Here is a 25,318-nt window from a genome sequence, read left to right on the forward strand (position 1 = left end):
ATACATTGTAACATACACATTACTGTATATTTATATCTATATATTTATAATTTGAATCCTATAGGATTTTATTTTGTCCCATGGGATATTAAAAATCCCATGGGATAATAATAATCCCATGGGACAACAAATATCCCATGGGACTACAATTATCCCATGGGACAAAAAAAAATCCCATGGGATAATGGTAAATCCCATGGGATTTTGCCCTGTCCCATGGGATATTGAAAATCCCATGTTTTTTATAAATCAAATAGCAAAATAAATATAATAGTGACAGTAGAAAACAAATGAAATTATTGAATCCCATGTAATTCCGCACATTTTGGTTATATACATGACACTGTAGCTCTTATTTGAGGCGGCGGCGGATTTGCAAATGAGTGTTTTGCAAATTTAAAGTGTCCAGTGTTTTAAGTTAAATGACTAAGTTATAAAACACCGACGATATGAACATATCTATTTATAATTGGAATAAAGTGTCACTATTACTCCAATTTATAAAAAAAACAAGTTTTAAAGAGTTCTTGTCTTTTTGATAGCAATCCAAGATAACGGTTTGAAATTTAAACGTAACAACCTTTTGAATTCAAAATAATAACAGTTTGATACGGGTGCATTTTAAGATATAGCCATATTAATCAAAGAATGGTTTGGTATGGCGTATTTGTCTATTTTTATTTCTGAAATGTATTGTGTTTTTTTAAAACACTAATTTCGTCCGTTACAAATTAAATGGGCGCTTTGGAAATAACAATTTTCGGATATTATAAAACGAACCGATTGATAATACATGTATTACTATAGCGTGGGCAAAATGTTTATTATATATTCTGCATGCACTCATCACTACTTTTTTGGATTGAAGTGCTATTCAATTAAGGCATGCACCGACATGCCAGTTGAGTTGACGATAAAAACACAATAATTCAATAAATACTCTAGAGTTCCAAACACTATCACTACCAAAATAATAAACCAGAACAATGACACTTTACAGTCAACTTCGTGGTAGTTACATATGGAAAACTTTTATCAATTTGAATAAGAGTCTGTTTACAGCAGTTTATGTAAATGCGTAAAAGTAAGGTAAATTTTATATTCTATAAATGAAAGGTAAAAATGTCATTTATTTCAACATAACCTACTAATGTAAATACAAAAACAGTTATTTAGTAGTTATTATAAGTGCGTTAGTTTAAAGACAGACGTATTAAGTCAAAGTGATTAATTGCTTTACAGATTGAACACAATTTTGTATTTATTGTGTACAATTTATTCAGGAGGAAACACTCGCTTCCAGGGCCGTAACTACATGGAGGCAAATGAGGCAAATGCCTCATGTTGGAAATTTCAAACAAAAAAAAACAAAAACAAAATGAAACAAGATATCAACCTGAATTATTTTCACGGAAAGTGTCTTGCAAGAAGCAAGTTCTCTTCACTCTCTGATATCGCCCCTGCATGTTTTTCGTGACCCATGTTTCTATTTTACTTTTAGTTTTCAGAGTTGATGGTCTATTGTTTGTACTTCTGTGTTCCGGGTGTGTCTTTTGTTCATTTATTGTCCTACTTTATAACTCAGTATAGTCTGCATAGTGTTGATTTTCATTTGTAAGGTGTGATTTTGCAATGTTGCAAGTCCACCGATGTCCAGACATTGTACGAGAAACTATTTTAAGAATATACGATGCTACTGGATATAAAAAAAAATTGTCGTTTCTGCATGGAGAATTGAACTTGATATCAAAGAATACAAAACTGGCTCTTTTTTGTAGATAAAACTAGATAGCTGACATGGTTTAAATTAAAGTAAGACCATCAATTGTTCCCGGTATCAAATCATCTTTAAAAAAACGTCAATGTATTGCCATATGACCTTTTACATTGAAGGATTAAACTTGCATGAAGTCGTGTTCAGACTCTTAAACAGAAAATAAAAGAATATGGAGTAAGCGTGCACAGGACCTTATCTCACACAAAGTCAATACATAGAAAAAATACAAATGATCAACGGCCAAAGTTTTTTTTCCTATTCTTCAGCTTGATAGTTGATGGAAGGTCTTCAAAAATAAAAGAATCATTAATACCGTAAAACAAGGTCAAGATGGTTCTTAGTGTCGACATAAGCAGTACTGGCTCACGGTATACTTATAGTCTAATACTTCATTGTCACTATATTTAAATCTAGTCATAAAAAATCACCAAAGTCTGAATTAAGCACAATACAAGACAAGAACAGACAGACATAATGCTTATGTGAATTTCGGTTTTTGCTTTATCCTACATATCGGTCTACATTTAATGTTGTCCCCGTAAAACCTAAAAGTCTTAAATTACAATGAATCTATGTTTTTGCTTTGAGACAAGAATATTGTCGACTGAAGAAATAGCTAAAAATGAATATTTCTTTTCAATGTAAGAAAGAGTCCGGGAAACGCTCAGAATGCACGATTTTGCATTATTTTTCTCAGAGCTTCTGGGGGCCTTGAGCAGCCCCCAGATACCTCGCCAAAAATATATTTTGCCTCAACATTAAAAGAGACTAGTTACGGCCTTGGCTTTATTATAACTCGTACAACCTAACATTTATTAAATCTGTCCTAATTGTAGAAGACATAATTTTAGTAAATAATATTCAAGGTTTTATTTATAAATTTATTTCTCTCATCTTTAAAAGGAAAACAATTTATAACGAAATGGAATTCATCTCCATTGTGTAGAATGCAAAAATAACTTTTTCTCTTCCCCCTTTTGTTACTGATCTATCTTCAGAGTTCGATTGGAAGTTTTTGGCTACATAAACTAAGATTACATAATTTCAAAAAATCTTTTTCGTCTAAAATGTCAAATTATTCTTAAAACAAAATAAATTCTTAAAATACGACGATTCAATAAAGGCAACGGTAGTATACCGTATTCATATAAAATAGATTGAAAAAAAAAACCAAATCCGGGTTACAAACTAAAACTGAGGGATACACATCAAAACTTTCGAACAATTTTGAATATTCTTATATCATATTTGTTTGAATTGATCACACAATCTTGCTTAAATATTCTGTTTCAACCGTTCATCATTTAATAAGAGCTGTGTGCTCCGGAAAATCTAAATTCATTAAATATACTTTTAACAAATCTTAACCATTAAAAAACTATGTTTTGGTACAATAAAAGTGGTGCAGTAGTTTATATATAATACAAGAAAACGTAGACGGTTTTCCAATTTCGACCAGTAGGATATAATCCTTAGTTATCATTAATGTAAGTCGAAAACGTCCTAGCTCATTGTATAACATACAGTTGGGAGTTGAAAATTTATAGAGTCAGGAGCAACCAACAAAATTTCAAATGAACCTTTTCAATAATATCACAGATAGTCAATCTCCATATTTCTGATTCACATAACAGACAAGGTTTAACTACTCCATCAAAAAGATCTAACTGTCAAGAAATTGATATGCTAGGAAATATTACCTTTTAAGTATCTCATACATCGCCTTTGTCCCCTTTTCAACTTTCAATAAAATTGTCTTTTTAAAAGGAGTAGGTTCAGTAAGACCCCTTTTTGGCCCCAAAATATAGCAGTTTTACAAAATTGTGAAAATGTAATCTTTTAGCTATTTACTGGAAAGAAGAATGCTTCTGCTACATAGATATGGACTGTTTTTGACAATATAATGCACATATCGGGTACTAGATTCATTAATAACATTAACGGTACCAATTTTTCTGCACCAGATGCGCATTTCGACAAATAATGTCTCTTCAGTGATGCTCGTGGCCAAAATATGTAAAATCCAAAGCTTATATAAAAGATGTAGAGCTATAATCCAAAAGTTCCCAAAAAGTATAGCCAAATCCGTGAAAGGATTAAGTCATGCTAAATTACTGAAATCTTCACAATTTTAGCATTTTAGTTAAATTTTAGACGGTTTCCGTCTTAAATGAAAGTGGCCGCATTCGTATTCATTCATAATATTGAAATGTAAGTTGTATTTGATGATATTACATAACATATATAAAGGTTGAGGAAGAACATGGATGCGGCCACTTTCAATTTTGACAAAACCATCTGAAAAGTGACGTTTTTTTTGGCATATGTATTTGATAGATTTTTCATATTTAAGCTTTAATCGGAGCGTTTTTAATGACTAAATCAGTAAAAATCTTTCACATAAACTAATTGAATCAATTGAAATAGACACTTAAGTGTTTAAAAAATGTCCAAAATCTTTCGTCAGATGAACCTAAAATTTGAGACCAAAATCGGCCCTTACCGGACCTACTCCTTTCCCGTTCTTGTCAATAAAATACCCCAAGTAGTCAAACTCTAGGACGATTTCAAAGATTAATACATGATTCCTAATTATACACATTTACTGTAAATATTTACATAAATCGATAAAAAAATCACCTTATTTTTGTTTTCCTTTGCACAATTGACGCAGTGATACTGTGAATTTATTTATTGAAAATCATTTCAAAATGGCCTGTATGTTATATCTTGTCCAGCAAGTTCAGCTGTAATTATATACTATTTTAAAGCAGCAGTCTTAACATTATCTTAACATAGAGTTTAAACTACCATACACGTTTGCATACCATATTTCTTCAAATAAAGACGTGCAATATGAATTGAAAATGAATCATTAGTCATTAATGCAGTCTAGAAATAGGCATAATAAACATGAAAAATTAAGCTGCATCTGTCCTCAATTGTTATGACTGGGAAAAATAACTCGATTAGGCAGCAACCATTTGATTTTCTGGGGCTATGTTTTTTTTTGGAAAAAAAAGTTTGTTTCCAGTTTTTGGAGAAAAAAAAGTTTGTTTCCAGTTTTTGGAGAAAAAAATAATTTGTTTTTCATTCTGAGAAAAAAAAATTGTTTGTTTCACCCTCAGCTGCCACTATATGTAATGCTAAAATAGAAAGAAAACAATTGTTTTCGACTTGTCGCGAAAAAAAATAGATTGTTTTTGTCCAGAAAAAAAAACATAGCCCCCCCCAGAAAATCAAATGGTTGCTGCCTTATTGTCACATGTTCTTTTGATATAGGGTGTAATAATTTAATAATTTTTGGTCTTTGGAAGTGACATAAAAAGTAAATTCACATAATTACTGAACTCTGAGAAAAATTCAAAAAGGAAAGTCTCTAATCAAATGGCAAAATCGAAAGCTCAAACACATCTTGATACAGGCATTTTATTATGTAGATATGGTGGATTAATCCTGGTTGTATAGCTAGCTAAATCTCAGTGACAGTCTCGTCAAATTCCATTTTATTGGCACCGATGGGTGAATAAAACAAACAGACAGAATAGGTAAAAATGTCAAAAATAGGGGTACTGCAGTCAATATTGTGTTATAATCCGAGCATTTCGAGGAAAATTTTAAAACTTTCATTATTTTAAATTCTTTTATTACTTTTAAAATCATCCAAAACGATACTCCATAAATGGTGATGAATTACCAGTTTTCAAGTTATCATAAAAATTAATTTTACAGCGATCATTTTTATATATAAAAAAAATTTCACAAGATAGTTGTAATAAAACTAAAATAACAAGATCAACGAACTCCGAGGTAATTCAAAAAGAAAATTCCCTAATCAAATGAAAATATCAAAAGCTCAAACATATCAAACCAATGGATAACAACTGTCATATTCCTGACTTGGTACAGGCATTTTATTATGTAGAAAATGGTGGATTGAACCTGGTTTTATAGCTAGCTAAACCTCTCACTTGTATGACAGTCGCATAAAATTCGAGGTGTCACACCACCAATTACTCCCTCAAATTTAGAACGTGAAAGTAGGCCTACTCGGACAAAAAATAGTGCATTTGATGTCATTGTTTACTTAAACTACCCAACAAATTTGCAGAAATGAAACTTTTGGTGAAAGAGAAATATATTAAGACCATTTTGAGCCCAAACTTACTTGTCTATGAGTTGACAATAAAAATTGAGGATTAATGCGCTCCATAGTATACTAATTTAAGATTTCAAGAAAACCAGGGGTTATTTTTAGTGGTACATCCATTCGGAAGGTCTCTTCTTTCTTATATGGCTTTAAAGGTATGCTGAAAATTGGCATGAAGAAAGGTGATACCTGTACGATTCAGGACATACCTGGTTTGTAAGAGGTTAAACTTAAGATAAAAAATTTAGAAAGCTATGAAAATTGCAAAATTTGGTTGAACAGATAGGGACTTTTAATTGGTGGTCTGACACCTTTAAGCAAAATGCGGTGAAACATCAAAATCAGAAAACAATTGTTTTTTTTGTCTTAACTGGTCATTTGAGATAATAGTAGCCACATTTCAATCTTTTTGGGGGCAAAATGTCACATATTGCAAATTTAGAGCCTAAAACTTGAGTTTGAGCTATTTTTAGCTTTTCCCACCCTGACAATATGCTGTTATATAAAAAATGTCCTAAATAATGTTATAAATGCACAGAAAGTTATTCTGTGGTGTTAAACATTGAAACATAGGTTGTTTACTACCCCCAAACAAATTTTGTCATGCAGATTTAATGAAATTATTTGATTTTTACCCCTTATATCATTGTGTCATAATATGTACTTGGCAGATAGCATAGCCTAATGTAAACACTGCAGAAACTCACAAAAGTACCATTTATTATTCCAAATGAAATTTTCATATCTTAAATTTTATCAACTGATGTAAATAAACACAGTTAAATGACCATGACTGCACTTTTGATCAATTTGTAGTACTTTTCTGACACCAGATGAAAAAAGGGGGGTCAATATTCCTTGACACTTCAATACCTTGGATTTTTTACCAAATTCATTGCAAAAATTGTGGAAAGTCTTTAAAGTAGTAGAACAAACAAAGAAAAATCAGCAAAAACTGATCTTGATATTGAAAGTTTATGTTCATGTAGCCCAAAATGAAATTTTCAAGTATTTTCTATCAAAGTCATACATTACAGTCAGTTTAAATTGAGCTGTGAAATTTTTAATATAAGTCGCATAATGCTCAGATAGGCTGTTTTTAACTACAAATTGACTAAGGATTAAGAATAAAGCAAAATAAAAGATTTCTAAATAACTTTTTTGTCTCTTTAGCAAAATGCGGTGAAACATCAAAATCAGAAAACAATTGTTTTTTTTTGTCTTAACTGATCATTTGAGATAATAGTAGCCACATTTCAATCTTTTTGGGGGCAAAATGTCACATATTGCAAATTTAGAGCCTAAAACTTGAGTTTGTGCTATTTTTAGCTTTTCCCACCCTGACAATATGCTTTTATATAAAAAATGTCCTAAATAATGTTATAAATGCACAGAAAGTTATTCTGTGGTGTTAAACATTGAAACATAGGTTGTTTACTACCCCCAAACAAATTTTGTCATGTAGATTTAATGAAATTATTTGATTTTTACCCCTTATATCATTGCGTCATAATATGCACTTGGCAGATAGCATAGCCTAATGTAAACACTGCAGAAACTCACAAAAGTACCATTTATTATTCCAAATGAAATTTTTGTATCTTAAATTTTATCAACTGATGTAAATAAACACAGTTAAATGACCATGACTGCACTTTTGATCAATTTGTAGTACTTTACTGACACCAGATGAAAAAAAGGGGGGTCAATATTCCTTGACACTTCAATACCTTGGATTTTTTACCAAATTCATTGCAAAAATTGTGGAAAGTCTTTAAAGTAGTAGAACAAACAAAGAAAAATCAGCAAAAACTGATCATGATATTGAAAGTTTATGTTCCTGTAGCCCAAAATGAATTTTTCAAGTATTTTCTATCAAAGTCATACATTACAGTCAGTTTAAATTGAGCTGTGAAATTTTTAATATAAGTTGCATAATGCTCAGATAGGCTGTTTTTAACTACAAATTGACTAAGGATTAAGAATAAAGCAAAATAAAAGATTTCTAATCAACTTTTTTGTCTCTTTAGCAAAATGCGGTGAAACATCAAAATCAGAAAACAATTGTTTTTTTTTGTCTTAACTGATCATTTGAGATAATAGTAGCCACATTTCAATCTTTTTGGGGGCAAAATGTCACATATTGCAAATTTAGAGCCTAAAACTTGAGTTTGTGCTATTTTCAGCTTTTCCCACCCTGACAATATGCTTTAATATAAAAAATGTCCTAAATAATGTTATAAATGCACAGAAAGTTATTCTGTGGTGTTAAACATTGAAACATAGGTTGTTTACTACCCCCAAACAAATTTTGTCATGCAGATTTAATGAAATTATTTGATTTTTACCCCTTATATCATTGCGTCATAATATGTACTTGGCAGATAGCATAGCTTAATGTAAACACTGCAGAAACTCACAAAAGTACCATTTATTATTCCAAATGAAATTTTTATATCTTAAATTTTATCAACTGATGTAAATAAACACAGTTAAATGACCATGACTGCACTTTTGATCAATTTGTAGTACTTTACTGACACCAGATGAAAAAAAGGGGGGTCAATATTCCTTGACACTTCAATACCTTGGATTTTTTACCAAATTCATTGCAAAAATTGTGAAAAGTCTTTAAAGTAGTAGAACAAACAAAGAAAAATCAGCAAAAACTGATCTTGATATTGAAAGTTTATGTTCCTGTAGCCCAAAATGAAATTTTCAAGTATTTTCTATCAAAGTCATACATTACAGTCAGTTTAAATTGAGCTGTGAAATTTTTAATATAAGTCGCATAATGCTCAGATAGGCTGTTTTTAACTACAAATTGACTAAGGATTAAGAATAAAGCAAAATAAAAGATTTCTAATCACTTTTTTTGTCTCTTTAGGTGTCACACCACCAATTACTCCCTCAAATTTAGAACGTGAAAGTAGGCCTACTCGGACAAAAAATAGTGCATTTGATGTCATTGTTTACTTAAACTACCCAACAAATTTGCAGAAATGAAACTTTTGGTGAAAGAGAAATATATAAAGACCATTTTGAGCCCAAATTTACTTGTCTACGAGTTGACAATAAAAATTGAGGATTAATGCGCTCCATAGTATACTAATTTAAGATTTCAAGAAAACCAGGGGTTATTTTTAGTGGTACATCCATTCGGAAGGTCTCTTCTTTCTTATATGGCTTTAAAGGTATGTTGAAAATTGGCATGAAGAAAGGTGATACCTGTACGATTCAGGACATACCTGGTTTGTAAGAGGTTAAACTTAAGATAAAAAATTTAGAAAGCTATGAAAATTGCAAAATTTGGTTGAACAAATAGGGACTTTTAATTGTTGGTCTGACACCAATAGACCACCGGAGAAAAATCGTCAATTATGCGCGCCTTTATGACGTCATTTACCAGATAGAGGGGATCTCCTGTATCCCTGCACTTTAAGGTGGCTCGGGCGTATTCGAAGTTTCTATCAGAAGTGCCGTATTTTTGGTTATTTTATTCTTTAAAGAAAATGATTCAAATTGGTCCAAAAAAAAAATAGGGGGTCACGGACCATTTAAGCTCAAAATTTTACTTTTAAACAGGTATGTAAAAGGGACCATTTTTCAATGAAATGATAGGGGAAATAGAGTTGTTGACATATTTTTTTCGGAATATCAAAAAAACGTTCTACAACAATTGGTCCAAAACTGTTATATGAAAAGCTGGAATATAGCTTCAAAGAATGAGCCAATAAAAAACATAGGTCACCGATAAGGAAAAAAAATATTTTACCTTAAAACCCAAATTTTGGCGGGAAAATGGTGAAAATGGGTGAATTGTCATTTCACCCTTTAAAAAATACCGATAATAACGAAAATATTCTATTAGTTACATAACTACAATGATTTGACATTTCTAATCAATCAAAATATTAAAAAAAATTATATCGAATTTACGACAAATACTTTTGTAATTCATGCGTGAAATTATGCGCATTCGAATAGTCCCGAGCCACCTTAAACGTTTATCAAGCGTCTTAGTGATCGTCATTGTGCAGGATAAACTAGAAATAATATTTGTTCTGTAGGTACTTAATAACAATTTCCTAATGAATGCAGTGCTGAAATACAATTATGAGAATTCAATTTGCAGAATGAATCGTGCAATATAGCTTTATAGTTTTCCAACCACTTGCTCAACATTAGAACGGAAGTGACGACGCCCCTTAACGCACGAATGGTGTTCACTAAAACCAAAGTTTTTGACGGAAATGCATTGAACTCGAAAGTTGCCTATTATATTGACAACGATGCGTGAACAAAACAAACAGACAGAACCGATAAAAATGTCAAAAATAGAAGAACAGCAATATTGTGTTGTCATCTTAATCACTATAAAAACAAATGTAACAAAAAAGCCCAAACATGCATATATTAATATGGATCGTGTCTATATACATGTACCAGCTTTGATTATTTGGAATATCTACTAATTTTCACTTCTTTGTACTACATGTGTATGCACATCAAGATTATTCTCCTTAAATCTGTACAGGGAAGTTTTAGCTAGCTCTAATTGTATAGTTTTATTGTTGATATTCACCCCCATTTGTATCTAGTGTAAAATTATGTATTTATATGACAGAACTTTCTTGGTATTCCTAATTATTGGAAGAATTTTATACACAAAAGTAGTATACCTAAAACGACAAAGTTATCTTTCATTTACCTGTAAATATTATTAAAACCGGTTTTTTTCTCTCTCCAAAAGTGATTATTTTCGAAGGGTTAAATATTTCGCTGTGGTGTCTTGCCATGGCTTTGTTTGGACTTGTTTGCTTGCTTTTTGGCTTTGAATGTTTGTCCCTAATATTTTATTAACTGCATTTGCATTCAGGTATCGCAGATCAAATGTAATCGTTCATAGTGTGTTAATTTACGTTTTTTTTTATTGAGTTAAGCCTTCCAATTGATATTTTATCGTGTGGTTTTCTATGTTGTGATGCTATGCTATTGTTTCAGAAAAAGGGAGAAGGTTTGGTACCATTAAAACGTTAAATCCCGCTGCAAATGTTTGCACCTGTCCTAAGTCAGGAATCTGATGTACAGTAGTTGTCGTTTGTTTATATAATTTATAAGTGTTTCTCGTTTCTCGGTTTTATATAGATTAGACCGTTGGTTTTCCCGTTTGAATGGTTTTACACAAGTAATTTTGGGGCCCTTTATAGCTTTTTGATCGATGTGAGCCAATGCTCCGTGTTGAAGGCCGTACATTGACCTATAATGGTTTACTTTTATTAATTGTTATTTGGATGGAGAGTTGTCTCATTGGCACTCACACCACATCTTCCTATATCTATAAACATCAAATTTAACAACATCATTTAGCTTTTTTATTATACGAATTTATTTATATATGTAAAATCCATCCTTAAAGGAATGAAAGATTTTAAGTACTGGGACCGAATCCTCACCCTGACAGAAACATGGTTAGATTAACATAAACTTTGACGTAGAATCGCGCGTTTGACGTCAAACAGGTAGAAATAAAATAATGTTGTTGTTCAATGTAATAAACGGATGCATTTGTTCAGAGTCACGTCAAATGGATATCACAAAAAAAACCACAGTTTTAACAGTAAAAGTAAAAAAGCATACATCAAATTTAACAACCTCATTTTGCTTTTTTATTATACGACTTTATTTATGTATGTAAAATCCACCTATAAAGGATTGAAAGATTTTAAGTACTGGGACCGACAAACACATGGTAAGAAAAACATTAACTTTGACGTAGAATCGCGCGTTTGACGAATTATGCAGCAACCATATGAGTCTTTTTTTTTGGGGGGGGGGGGGGGGGGCTATAATTTTTTTCCCGGTCAAACTTCTTTTTCGCCGTTGGCTTTAAACAAACTAGTTTTTCTTTCAATGTTATCCAACAACTGGAATTAATTTTTTATATATACTACAATCAACATGTTCTTCTTTTCAAGAACATTGCATATAGTTTGCAAAGTCTGTTTTCTCGAGGATTTTTGATTTATCTCCCTTTTTCGATTGCAAGACTGTGGTTCCATATATTTCATATCTTATATATCTATTTTCAATCAAAATTTCACGTTTGTTTTCCTGTTTCTTTCTTGATAATAATCTTGAGACTTCATTTTATTTGACTTAAACAACTGCTCTTTTTTTATTTAAGAATCGCAATGTACAATAAGCGGCAGAAATAATTTAAAAAACATTGTACATTTAGATGCAAAAGTTTCTTTACATCCTCCGATTTTTTTACCTTGTTGGCTGCACGCGCCTGGTGAAGCTAAATTGTATTTTCGCGCTTCAAACAAAATGTACTTCGGTCAACGCTTTTACACCCCGATGAAGTTACCAAAAGAAGAATTCATTTCTTAAATGAACAGTTTGACAACCTTAATTATGCAACATGACCTAATTTCATAAGCTCCGCCAGGAAGAAAACGAGCACACATTCACAATTGAAGAAAGAAACGTTGATGCATCGTGTTAGTGTTTTACAATTTATGCACAGATTGTATATAATATGTAAACTTTGTCCTGGATTTACCCAGACTAGACTAAATACTTTATCACCACTTGTTACACTTGAAATGAATAGTATAGTAAAACAAAAATTAACATCAAGGGCCACTCTAATATGAGTTATGAGAGACTGTAAAACAATTTGATATAAAAGAAATACATGTCAACAACTATCATGAATATAAAATACGGTTTATGGCGGTATAATATACCAAATTTTATTTTATCAATATTACACAATAAAAAAAACTTTCATAAACAATGCTAGAAATATTGGTAAGAACATTATGCGTATCTGCATATAAGTCGATATGTGCAATTCATTTCAGGCAGACACAAGGGTAGTCGTTTCTTAAATACTTTTGTCCATTCCGTAAACATGGATATGTATGATGGCTTGTTTCTCACTTCGAGATATTTTCATATATGTGGTTTCATTTTTTTCTCTCTAGCGCAAACGGAGAACAAATTTGCGAAAACGTAACGCGTCTGAAAATCAGCACTGTTACATTGTACATAACAACAGTTGCATAAGGATTTGTATCAAAATGTTGAGTTGAAAGATCTATTACTAAGCAATTTTATATAATACCAAGACCATAGAGACAGTTTTCATATCGTCAACTTTTCAACATCCTGACTGTTATGTAAATTGCTTAATACTATAAATAAACAAAACAAAAACTGGTTTGATACAACACATTGCTAAACAGTTGACCAAAATTTTAAAATCTCGGGTAACTTGAAATGGTACGTCTGAAACTGAAATAAGACAAAATTTGATTCAGGTTGAATTATCATTTTATTCAAATACCAATTGTATAATTGAGGAAAATGTAATTTTTGAATGTGATACCGAAGGCACGAAGAGAGACTCTTGGCCTCCCCCTTTTCCCTTTTTCACGAAGAAAAGCACATTGTGAACTATTGTTATGCAATGAAATGCAGCAATTTTCGCATTTTTTCAAATACTGGTGTCTGTTTATTTGTTTGTGTTAGTGACCATCTGCAAATAAACAATCAAATAATTGTAATAAATTCACATATATCAAATACCTGTAAGAAATGATATATTTCCCTTGAATTATCTGTTTGAATGGTAATGACATGAATATGTCTATCTTCTATGTGCAATTGTCCCTACAAATTACTCATATCAAATGCTTCCTAAAACGATGGCCGAGTGGTCTACGTAGTCGAACTTCTGTATCACTAGCTTGTCAACACTGATGTTGTAAGTTGGAATCCGGCATGTGGCTGATGCGTTCGACTACAATCTTAATTAACTTGGAATGTCAGTTCTCCGATCGAAGGTCAGTGGTTTTCATTAGACACGCCTTCCAGCCCCAATAAAAACTATTTGTAATGCGTTTTTTTGTTATTTAATGTTTAATTATTCAGGGTTATATCTGGACTATATACCCGCTTTGCTAATTGTTTGGAATCACTATAAATTTTCACTTCTTCCTACTATGAACATCAAAATTATTTCCTTTCTCCTTTTATACTGTATATATAGTGTTTCCTACAGGTGGTTTTGGCGTGTAATGGCGCCCTGCCGCGATTTCTCGACGCCCTGCCCTTTTTGGGAAAAAAATTTGGCGCCCTGCCCTTGTTTTGTCGAAATTCCTGACGCCATGCCTTTATGGTACTGAAAGACATATTTTATGAATACCGCTCGAGTTATTTCCCTTCAAACGTAAACAAAAGTTCACTAGGACGCCATGTTGTGTACATTTTATTATTTTGTACAGGTTATTACTTGTACACAAACCATCTCCTCTATAAGGTTTGTACGTTAAAGATCTCTTTTTCGATTGTAAGGTATTATTTTTTAAGTGTGTATTAGATTACAGATGTTAGAAGATTACAGACAAACGACGGACGCAGAGTAACAACATAAGATAACATGATACCTTGAGCAAATTCAGCTTAACAGCTTGTTGCCACTTAATTACGGACTACTGGTGCAAAGTGACAAAGTCGTTAAAAGCAACAACAAAAAAACAACCCTTCTATCATTCATTTTCAAACATAAAGCATGATAAAAAGTATTTTTGAAGTGCTTAATTTGGCTTCCTTTACATTACTAATTTTCTCACTTTTTCTTACCCATGTGAATACCGATTTATTGTTATGCCACATGTTAATTATTTTCATCATAGTATACTATTTCTACACTGTTTTGCATCTTTACACCTTAGTTGTGACTTTTTTTTTTAAAATTTTGCTCATATATTTGATATACAAATAGTACACATATGTTGAAAGTTTATACCTTTAGGTCCAAGTCATAAACTATATTTGCTGAGAATATCAAATAGGCCAAGGTAGTATAATGATTTTGTACAAGTTATTATCTTTTTCTCAGTAAAATTGTACGTAATTACTTGTACAATTGTTTTTGTACAGGTAATAACTTGTATGATGACCTCATACAAGTAATTACTTGTATGAAATGTTTGTACAAGTAATAACCAGTACAAAATAATAACATGTACACGACATATACATCACACTTCAGGCACCTGTACATGAAAAACACGAAGTTTTATCGAGCACCAATTTTATATTTTTATTGTTGATATTCACCCCACATGTACCATTTAGAATATTTCTTGGTGTTCCTAAACAGAAGGTTATACAGACAGAAGAAGTATAACTAACAACAAAATTATTTTCATTTACCAGTGTTTAATTTTAGTGCAAATGGCGGAATTGTTTTTCAAAATTGGTGTTATTTTTAAATTGTTTAACATTTCACAGCGGTATCTTTTACTTTAATTATTCATCCCTTATTTTTATCAACTTTGTACTTACTTTGTATCACAGATCAAATATATTCGTTCAGCGTATGTTCATTTGTGTTACTACGTCTATTTATTGAGTTTTTTTCTATTGATATGTTATAGTGTGTCGTTCTATGTTGTGATGTTACACTATAGTTTCAGATAAGGGTGAAATGTTGGAACCATTTAAAAACGTCTAAACCCGCTGCAATTGTTAGAACCTGTCCTAAGTCAGGAATCTGATGTTCAGTAGTAGTCGTTTTGTACATAGATTAGACAGTTGGTTTTCCTGTTTGAATGGTTTGACACTAGTAATGTTTTGTGGCCCTTTATAGCTGGCTCTTCGGTGTGGGCCAAGGCTCCGTGACTTGGATGGAGAGTTGTCTCATTGGCACTCATATCACATCTTCTTATATCTAAAGAAACTTTTTTTTTGTATTTTGTGCTTAATGTGCATGAAATAATTGCTAATGCACATTAAGGAAACGACAATTAATTATTCTTTTTCTCATGCAATAGACACCAATTTCATATCCTTACTTTTTATATTTAACTCTCGTCGGGTTCATATGTTTGCTCAAAAACACTCAAACACCAAGAACGCGAGAAAAAACAACAACACGAAACTGAAATAACTTTAAAACGCATCATTTCTAATGATATTTTTATTATCTTACTTGCCTCAAGATTAAAAAAACGTACAGATATTTCGATGATTTGGGTTTTTCAAATCTATGTGGACCAATCACAGCATACTGGAGATATTTCCCCGATATTCATCAACTTTGTTAAAAGGAAAATTATTTAAAAATTACCCCAAAAACATGACATTAAATTTAATATATTTTTATTTCTGACAATGTCATAGAATTTATACAGTTGCTAGATTTATTCTGTGCGTATATTTTAAGCTAACCGGATAACGCAAACAATGTGAAGTGCGGTATTATACACGTGATTTGATTCGAAGACTATTCAGATTCTACAGTAGACCGGATCTCACCGGCTGTCTATGAACAAAGTGTAGTAATCAGCCGAGAACCAGCTTAATATTCTGTCCGTAGGAAAATGTAAAGCATGTTCAAAACTTTGTAGGCGTCTGTTTTATACGGTACTCGTCCGTTCCGTTTCCATATTGTATCCGTTATATTGTCCGTTATATATCCGTTGGAGGTCCAGTAGACCAATTCACAAACAGACTTCTACCGGTCCGACGTATAACGGATAAAATGGATGATGCACGGAATGAAAACTGACATTAACGGAAGGGTACAGGATAAAACGGATGTAAAACCAATTGAAATGGTCGAGGGAAGCCTTCTCGTGGGGTTTCAGTTGCATCAAATTTTATATTTGGCTTGACTTCTGAATCTTGGTCTGGCGGCCTTATTCGCATTTTTTTCAGACATTATTTTCCTCTTCTTTTTGACGGCATTTTGAAGAATAAACTAAAATCTGTTACACGGAATCTTTTTAATTATTTTAAGGTCAAAAGTATGTGATTTACATGTATTATTGCCGCCTTTTATTTCTGGTTTTCTTTTTCATACGTTTTATCCGGTACGTTTCCGTCAGATGTCCGTTTTATGCGGTACTCGTCAGTTGGATGTACGTTTGACATTCGATCTGTCCGGTACGTTTCCGTTTCTCGTACGTTGCATATCCTGTGTTTGTCCGTTAGTCATGTGTTACCCGTCCGTTTTATTTGGTCAGTATACCAACTGACTCCCAACGGATACAATTTTGTCAACGAAAACTTGTTTTTCATCCGTTTGGTGTCCGTTCGAGCTAGCCGGTAAGATGTTATCACAGATTTAGTCCCACCCCACCAACTTCTACCGTATTAAAAGTTCTAAGCGTACACTTTTCAAAAATAGTCGTGATAGTGTTTACAATACAATTAAGATATTAACCTCATTATGAAGGAAAGAATATAGATCGAATTCTTTAAAAACTTCCATTTAGTTTTGAAATAGAATGTGACTTGTAAGTTTTCATAATTTTATTGTCATATTGACAATTTTTTTATATTACTAGAACACACCCGTGATATCGCGGGTCCGTGACTAAATTAAAGTATATAACTATGCGCAAGCTTTATCTTAGTATTACTGTCATCTGATAAAGTCATGCCGATTATAAGATACACAATTTTCTCTGCTTTCAAATCTTTCTGTTTGAACCCGTCGAACTGGAACTTATCAATTATTGGTAATATTAAATATTTGGAAAACAAAAGGTCCTGGAATGGAGTATTTTTTTAATCAACAGCATTGTCCTATATTAGTTATAAATAAAGTTGAATTCTTTGATTCGCTGTTTTACGTCATTCCCGATAACAAATTGAAACTTATTTTTAGTCCAGATTTTTAGTATTTGTATTGTTATCTTAGAAAGTCTTACGGATTAAAATACTACAATAGGTAACAATTTGACAATTTAGTAGTGTCGACCCTGTGATTATGACCCGTTTATATAGCATATTAATCCTGAATACACCGTTTGGTGGTGCGCCTGTCAGATGCGGAACGTACAGATAAGGTAATAGGTAACAGGTGATTATACTATTGGTATCGGTATCGGACTCGACCCGGAACTTCCTAATTATTGGCGATATTAATTACGTGGAAAACAAAAGGGCCTGGAGTGGTGTAATTTTTAATCTACACCTTTGTGCTATATTAGTTGTATATAAAGTTGAATTCTTTGATTCGTCGTTTTTACGTGATGACGGCTGACAAATTGGACCTCGTAATTTTAGTATTATAGATTCGAAACACTTAGGTCCTATTACTCCCTAGCAAAGATGGCCTGGTCCGTTATTCACATATTTTTATCGAATTTTTGGACTTGGCCCTTCAATCTCGTATTTGATTTTGATTTCCAACCATCTTTTATTCAAGCGCCCTTGACGAGTGTTATATAGACGAAACACGCGACTGGCACAAAACTTTATAAGCCTTGTGGTTTTAATGAGTTTTTACAACCCCAATTCAGATTTAAGTGTTGGTTGACGTTTGAGTCTGAAGGTTTCAACATCAATTTGTTTTGAAATAAATAACTTTCATAATATAATCTAAACATTAGGTTGTTTTACCACAGTCTTAGATGGCTAAAGTCGTATTGAGCACCATTTTAAAGTCAATTTCACGGTTCAGTGAAGCTTTAATAAAAAAAATCATATACATTAAGGTTAAGAAACGTAGGTGGTATTACGGTATAAAATTGTACTATGTAGAACTGTTCTAATTATTAATTAACAACAATATAAACAAAAGAATTATTCATTTGACCAAATAGGTCATTTTCGAAATTTTCCATCCAGGTAGAATATTTGACCGTTGCAGACGACTTAAGTTTTTCCATTGCGGTTACACCCCTCAATTTAAGAATCGACTAAGCTCTCCATCAGGGGATTTATAATTAATCATTAAATCTCCATCAAGGAATTTATATTAAAAACATGCTTTATAAAATAAGGTTTCTCTCCACTTCCGGGAAACGTATCATTTGATTTATTATATGATATTTGTAATTTTACTGAATACCCCATTGATTCCACTCTTCTGCATATTATGTGACAATCTGTCCGATCGAAATGTGTTAGAGGCAACACTGTCACAGTGTGTAAAGCTATACGAAATGCAAACATATACCAATGGGACAGGGTAAATGCTGAAAAAGGTGTATTTACATGCATATTCCTTTCTTTAAATATTTTTTCAATTGATGTTCAATAGACTACATAACTCTTACTGTTGTTAGCTGTAATAGTGGTAACTATTTGATTATGGTCATCATACGGACAATTAATGTCTTTTATACGGAAGATTTCCTTTAGCTGTTATTCCTATTTGATTCAAATAATAAATATTTTCTTTAATTAATTATTTGATTCCGATCTAGTATTGTACATATATCAATTATGATAACAAATACGAGGGGTTGGATCCAGCCAGTTTGTAAAGGGGTTTCCCAATTAAGGAGAAAACGGGGGTTACAACCCTCGGACCTTCCACTTCTTAATCCGCCCTTGTGGTGGACATGATCTAAAATCGAGACTTGGGAATGAATGGGAGTTAGGTTAGAGGGAATTGGGAATCGGGCGGGAACCGGGTGACGTGGGTAGTAAAATAGAAAAATTATATGCTTCATAAAAAAGGGTGATGGAAGTGGGAACTACCCCGTGTTCACCCCTCAATTACAGGGACGGGAACCAGACGAAGAGGATCCCTAGTGTATTGTACATATACCAATTATGATTTCCAATACGAGCGGTTGTATCCCGCCAATTTTTAAAGGGGTTCCCAACCCAGGAGTAAAGGGGTTCCAACCCTCTTACCTTCCACTTTAATCCGCCTCTAAGGTTGACATGATTCTTGATCGTAGGATAGCTATGTCTCGCTTTTTCCCATGTTCATCCCATCAATTACAGGGGTCAGTGTAAGTCACTAAACGAATCGAAGAATTACGTCACTAAAAGAACATCACTCAAACTATTATTGAGTTAAATGATTGTATATTTCAGCTGTATACATTTGTATACGCCTGTCTTGATCGTCTGTCTTACATCATCAGGTGCTACAATAACTTCAACCTGCTGTCACCATTTCACAAGACACTTTTGTGAATTGTTTATAAATAAATATCTATTGGTGTAAGCTCCCTCTCGATTTTTAGAAATTTCAGAATTAATGTTTTGGATAAAAAGAGGTTGGGTTGCAATTTGCAGACTATAGCTCAAAATTCCTATGAAATTTTGGTGAATAGTATAAATCTACTGCTGTAATGTCCCTTCCAATTTTTATATACTTCAGATTTTATGTCTGGATCATTTATTGGACTTACTAATATAAATTCAGGGGGTATATCCACGTATTCGACATATAGTTCAGTATCCTTTTTAACCTTTGTAGGAGATTCCGTTTCCAACCATATGTCCCATTGAAATGTATTCGTTCAAAAAGGGGGGTAGAAAAAGGAGGTTCCAACCCTCGGACCCCCGAGGGGGGGGGGGGTGGGGCTAGGATGAAAAAGTTTGTCCTGCATTTTTTTTTAGCTGTAATCTCTGTCCTGCCTTTTTATTTTTCACTCTGTTCGGTCCTGCCTTTTTTTTTTAGTTTATCCTGACTTTTTTTTTGCAAGTGTCTCATCCTGCCTTTTTTTTTACTCAAAACTCCTGTCCTGCCTATTTTTTTCAAATTTCATCCTAGCCAAATATGACAACGCCTTGCAAAAAAAATATAATAAATTAGAACACCAGAATACAAAACATTGAAAACTAAAGACTGATTTACATGTATACCACGAAAAACTTGAGGTGACGTAACGTGATCCGAAAGGGTATGCATATTTGGCCTCATTATGAGTTGTTATGTGTCACAAACTTATTGTTCAGAGTTTATATAACAATAAATATTTTATGTGACATAGAACAAGTATTGATTTTTAGATTAGTACTTCATTCCATCTATCCTAGTCACCCTCAAAAGGAAGAGTTCCAAGAGGTGACGTTAAAATCATTTTTTCGAAATTTTCATGGTCGCAAGCACGAATTGGTTTATAACCTTTAAATTATGGAATTATTACATTTGTTTCAAAGATGACTACGGAAATATTCCACTTGTCGTAACAACAATTCATCCCATTTACACCGAATGTGGCCTACCGAATATGGATTATAACCGGGTTTGTAGACTGACGATCAACACAATGGGTGCCATGTGTGGAGCAGGATCTGCTTATCTTTCTGGAGAAACTGAAATCACCCCTGATATTTGGTGGGATTCGTGTTGCTCGGTTTTTAGTTTCTTATGTACTGTTGTTTGTCTGTTGGTATTTTTCTTTTTTAGCCATGGCGTTGTCAGTTTATTTTCGACTAATGAGTTTGAATTTCCCTTTAGTATCTTTCGACTCCCTTTTTCACTTTTTAGGTTTATCACAGCCTATAAAATGGTTTTGGTTATTTGTTTTGTATTTCAAAATTATTTGCATTCGATGTGATGAAACTTAATACATATCTATACTATTTTCACATTGATACAATTTTGAAGAACGAAGATGGATAGAAGAGCTCTATCATTGCATATGTTCAAACAATACTACACATGTACGACACCAAATACAATAGTTTTCGCCTTGCTCACATTGTGAATCACACATAATTTCATTTATAACGGGTAGGGCGGGGTTATACCACTATTGTTACCATTTTCGATTAACTTTTATAACAACCAAATAAAATGTTTATGACTTTTTAAAAGATTCGTCAGATATTTATAGTTGTGAAAATCAAAGACATACAATTTTCGGTGTTAAATGTAAGTAATAATTTTCTTCATATTTTATCGATAACTTCTAAAGATTTTTATTCAAGTGGGTATTCATTAAAGAAAGAACGATTTATACAATAAAAGATTCAATAACCATGTTCAATATTTTAATAGTCAACTGTCCTGTTTACTGAATTCCGTGTTTCTTTACCCACTTGTTTAAAAAAAACTTGGAAAGAGAGCGGGAACAAAGTTAAATGCACAATTATTGCTGGATATTTTATTTATTTATTTTTTTAAAAGAAGACAAAAAAAATAATTGCAATAGTGTTTAAATTGTATAAATTATATGTTACTTTTATTCATGTTTATTTCCACTTTTCCATGAACAGACATTATGATTTAGTCTTTCCACTTTTCCGTGGAAAGCGCTTAATCTTTTATTTTGTTCTGATTTATAAAAAGTCTTTCCATTTTTTTCGTGGAAAGACATTTTGATTTTGTTTTGATAATTGATAGGTATTTCACCTTTTCTGTGAAAATCCCTTTATTTTTTTTTTATTTTGTTCTGATTATTAGTAGGTCTTTTCATTTTTCCGTAGAAAGCGCTTTTGATTTTGTTCAGATCATAAGGTTTTTTCAATTTTTCGTGGGATGACGTTTTGATATTGTTCTAATTATATATAAGTTTTTTCCACTTTGTTGTTGAATGAACTCTGAATTTTGTTATGCAGTCCGATATGCGGTTTAAATAGAACAAAAGAATTCGACCTCTTGTGTTTAGAAGGTAGAAAAGTGTAACGAACTTTGTATAGTCACAAAAGTTACTTTCCGTAAAGTCATTATAAATATTTGCATTCACGTTGTTTAATTTTCATATTGTACAATTGTTCACAATGCAACTTGCAAGCAATCGTCTTTAAAACGACCATAAGTCAAGCTGTTACGTCATTTCGGGGGTCTCCTTATAAACTGCTACTTTTTTTTGCTCGACATATATAGAAAAAATCTGGGAAAAATAACAAAAATTGAAAAATGAATTGTCAATCGTTGAAGACCATTCCCTAAGTGGCACACCTAAATTTGACATTTTGACGCAACTTCAAAGTTGAATGTTATATGACGGGGTTTTGTTAATTAATTTACGCATCGAACACACCCGTCCTATATATGTAACATCACATGACTTTTAAGTGATTAAAACTATTTAAAAAAAATAATATTTGCATGCTTGACATGTCTTTTTCTTAAACAATTAATGAATGGCTGTTATTTATTTTGAATTTATTGAACCATAAAATTAATTTTTGACTCTTCACATTGAATAATCCGCGAAGCGGATTATGTTAAATGTGAAGAGTCAAAAACTAATTTTATGGTTCAATAAATTCAAAATAAATTATTGCCATTCATTATAAATAAATTTCTATCAAAAATAAGGCTCAAAGATGTATATTAATACGAATAACAACGTACACAGATGTTTGCGTATGAATACACAACGTTAGAGTGGGCGTGTCGTCATAAAAATTGATAACATTGAAAATAAAGCTAATTCTTTTAACCAATCAGAAGACAGTAAATACACCAAATTTATTTATTTACAATTACACCGACAGTCATAATTTCTGTATTATTTTAAAAAGTTTTGTTACACATTTTGTTACACCTTAGTTATACAGCATAGGCGGATTTAGGGGGGGGCCCGGGCGGCCCGGGCCCCCCCTTTTTGGGAAAAAATTTGGTTGCTTATATAGGCAATCACTGAAGCGTGACTGGAGCGGGCCCCCTCTTAGGTCAGTCAGTGGGCCCCCACTTATGAAAATTTCTGTATCCGCCACTGTACAGTAACCCGGATTGGTTGACCATTGTGAAGTTGAGTTTTTTGGGTAGCATAGATTTAAATCATTGTATTCCTTTTGTTTGTGTTAACCAATTGTCGTTCGGAATTATTTTTTATACATCAATTATTGATCTTACAATTCTTGTAATGTAGTTTGCGTCTTATTTCTTGAGTGTCATATTTTGGCTATGTTTGTGTTCGATCATACAGTATAATAAGTCGGCAGTTGCCCGCGAATGGATTTTTTTTTAATTTCTTGTGACTCTTTGCGTCTTATTTGCTGATTGCAGTTGGTTTTTTGTTTTGTGTCATGTGGAGATATGGTGTGATTTTGTTTTTCTTTTGATGTGTTTGCATCTTAAATTGGGATTGCACCGAGTTATTTCATGATTTCTTTTGTGCTATATTTTCGATACATTTTTAGTCTATCTTAGCATCTTACAATTGTCCGACGACATAATGTGATACTTTTTTTGTTCGCCAATATTATTCATACGATTCATACGATTTGAATTTACTATTTATTATCTTATTTTTTTCTTAATAATAGTTCATCTACAGTCGAAAATTTGCTAGACATTAAGAGTCTCAACTTATTTAACATTTTAACATTAGACTCAATTTTATTGTAGTAATTTTCTTGAATAACCATCCCACTGTTAGTTGTACGTTAGTTCTTCACAACTCAGAAACAGATTCAAGGATATCAAAGTTCCCTTATATGAATTTTTACCGTATATGGTAGCTCACTCTATTTGTCTCATACATGCTCACTATTACAAGTCACCGAGTCGGATTTAGGGGGGGGGGGGGGGGGTGGCCCTTTTCAGAAAAAAAATATTGGTTGGTTCTATAGGGAATCACTGAAGCGTGACGGAATCGCCCCCCCCCCCCCGCCCTTAGGTAGTCAGTGGGCCCCCTCTTGATCCGCCACTGAGTCAAGTACTATTATAGTAGTACACCGGTGTCTTCATAATTCATGTACAACACATGGGTATATGTATTACTTGAGTGTGAAACATGCAACAATATTCCACCAAAGCAGGCCAGGAAACAATCCATCAACAAGGAAGTAAGTTAATCCTTGAACTTCAAAGGGGGTTTGGTTTTCTTGTTTGAGCGCGAACATTAATTGTCCGCCTCCATCAATCAATTTTTTCTTTCTTTCAAAACTTAACACTATAAGGTTTTAGAAGATTAGAATTCATAATATTTAGACGATATTTTTTTAATGAATCTTACCCCTCACTCTTTTTCACAATTTGAAGTTAAATTTTCGTTCCCTTATGTAAATAACTAGCACAAAGACTTTCATTATATATTATATTTTTTTTATTCATTTGAAGACTTCCATCGCACTGTTAAAACCAATATTCAGTGGCCGATCCAAAATTTTACATTAGGAGGGGGTGGGCGCTGACTGAGCTTAGGAGAGCTCGCTCCAGTCCTGCTTCAGTGAATCCCGTATGTTTAAGCTAACAAATTTTACCGACTAAAGCCCCAGCTCGAATCTGCCTATATGCTTGAGAACGTTGTTCTTGTACATACTTACCTCCATGTCATTGTCTCAAGTCTACAGTCTCTGCACCGAACACTTACAATCGGCCAAGCCGTTGATAAGACGGTGCTTAAAAGAGCAGGGCCTTGGGTTAAAATTGTACTTACTAGACAGTCTTTGATAATCTGTTACAGTTTTGTGCAAGAGGTAATTCTTTGGTTTTTTTTAATAATAACACAGAACTATATGATGTTATGGAAAATATCGAGTTTGCTTGATATTGACAAATCAAAAACTCAAGTCACATGGTAATGTTTGGGATGCTTAAACCTTTGACATATTCTGTAAGTTGAAAAATGAATATACTAAAGACCTTTTGGGGATGTTAACATTTACGGTTGACTGGCATATTTTATGTAGAATGTACAACCTGATTCATTTAAAAA

General features: G+C 32.6%; 1 protein-coding gene across 3 annotated transcripts in view; it reads left to right on the forward strand.

The window, feature by feature from the left end:
• The window catches only part of LOC143063649 (angiotensin-converting enzyme-like), a 183,554-nt gene that overhangs the window by 56,793 nt on the left and 101,443 nt on the right, over window positions 1-25,318 (forward strand). Inside the window, exon 1 of one of the 3 annotated variants that reach the window (XM_076235899.1) lies at window positions 21,491-21,579. The exons of 1 other annotated variant lie outside the window; for it this stretch is intronic. Coding sequence is in view for 1 of the 2 variants with exons in the window: in XM_076235898.1 (XP_076092013.1) it covers window positions 21,578-21,579 (2 nt within the window). In the remaining variant the exon portion in view is untranslated. Of the gene's footprint in view, window positions 1-21,490; window positions 21,580-25,318 lie in introns of those variants that run through there. One more of the 3 variants, XM_076235898.1, reaches the window with a different exon arrangement.

This window comes from Mytilus galloprovincialis, chromosome 2, assembly GCF_965363235.1.
Source record: "Mytilus galloprovincialis chromosome 2, xbMytGall1.hap1.1, whole genome shotgun sequence".
Classification (NCBI taxonomy): Eukaryota; Metazoa; Mollusca; class Bivalvia; order Mytilida; family Mytilidae; genus Mytilus; species Mytilus galloprovincialis.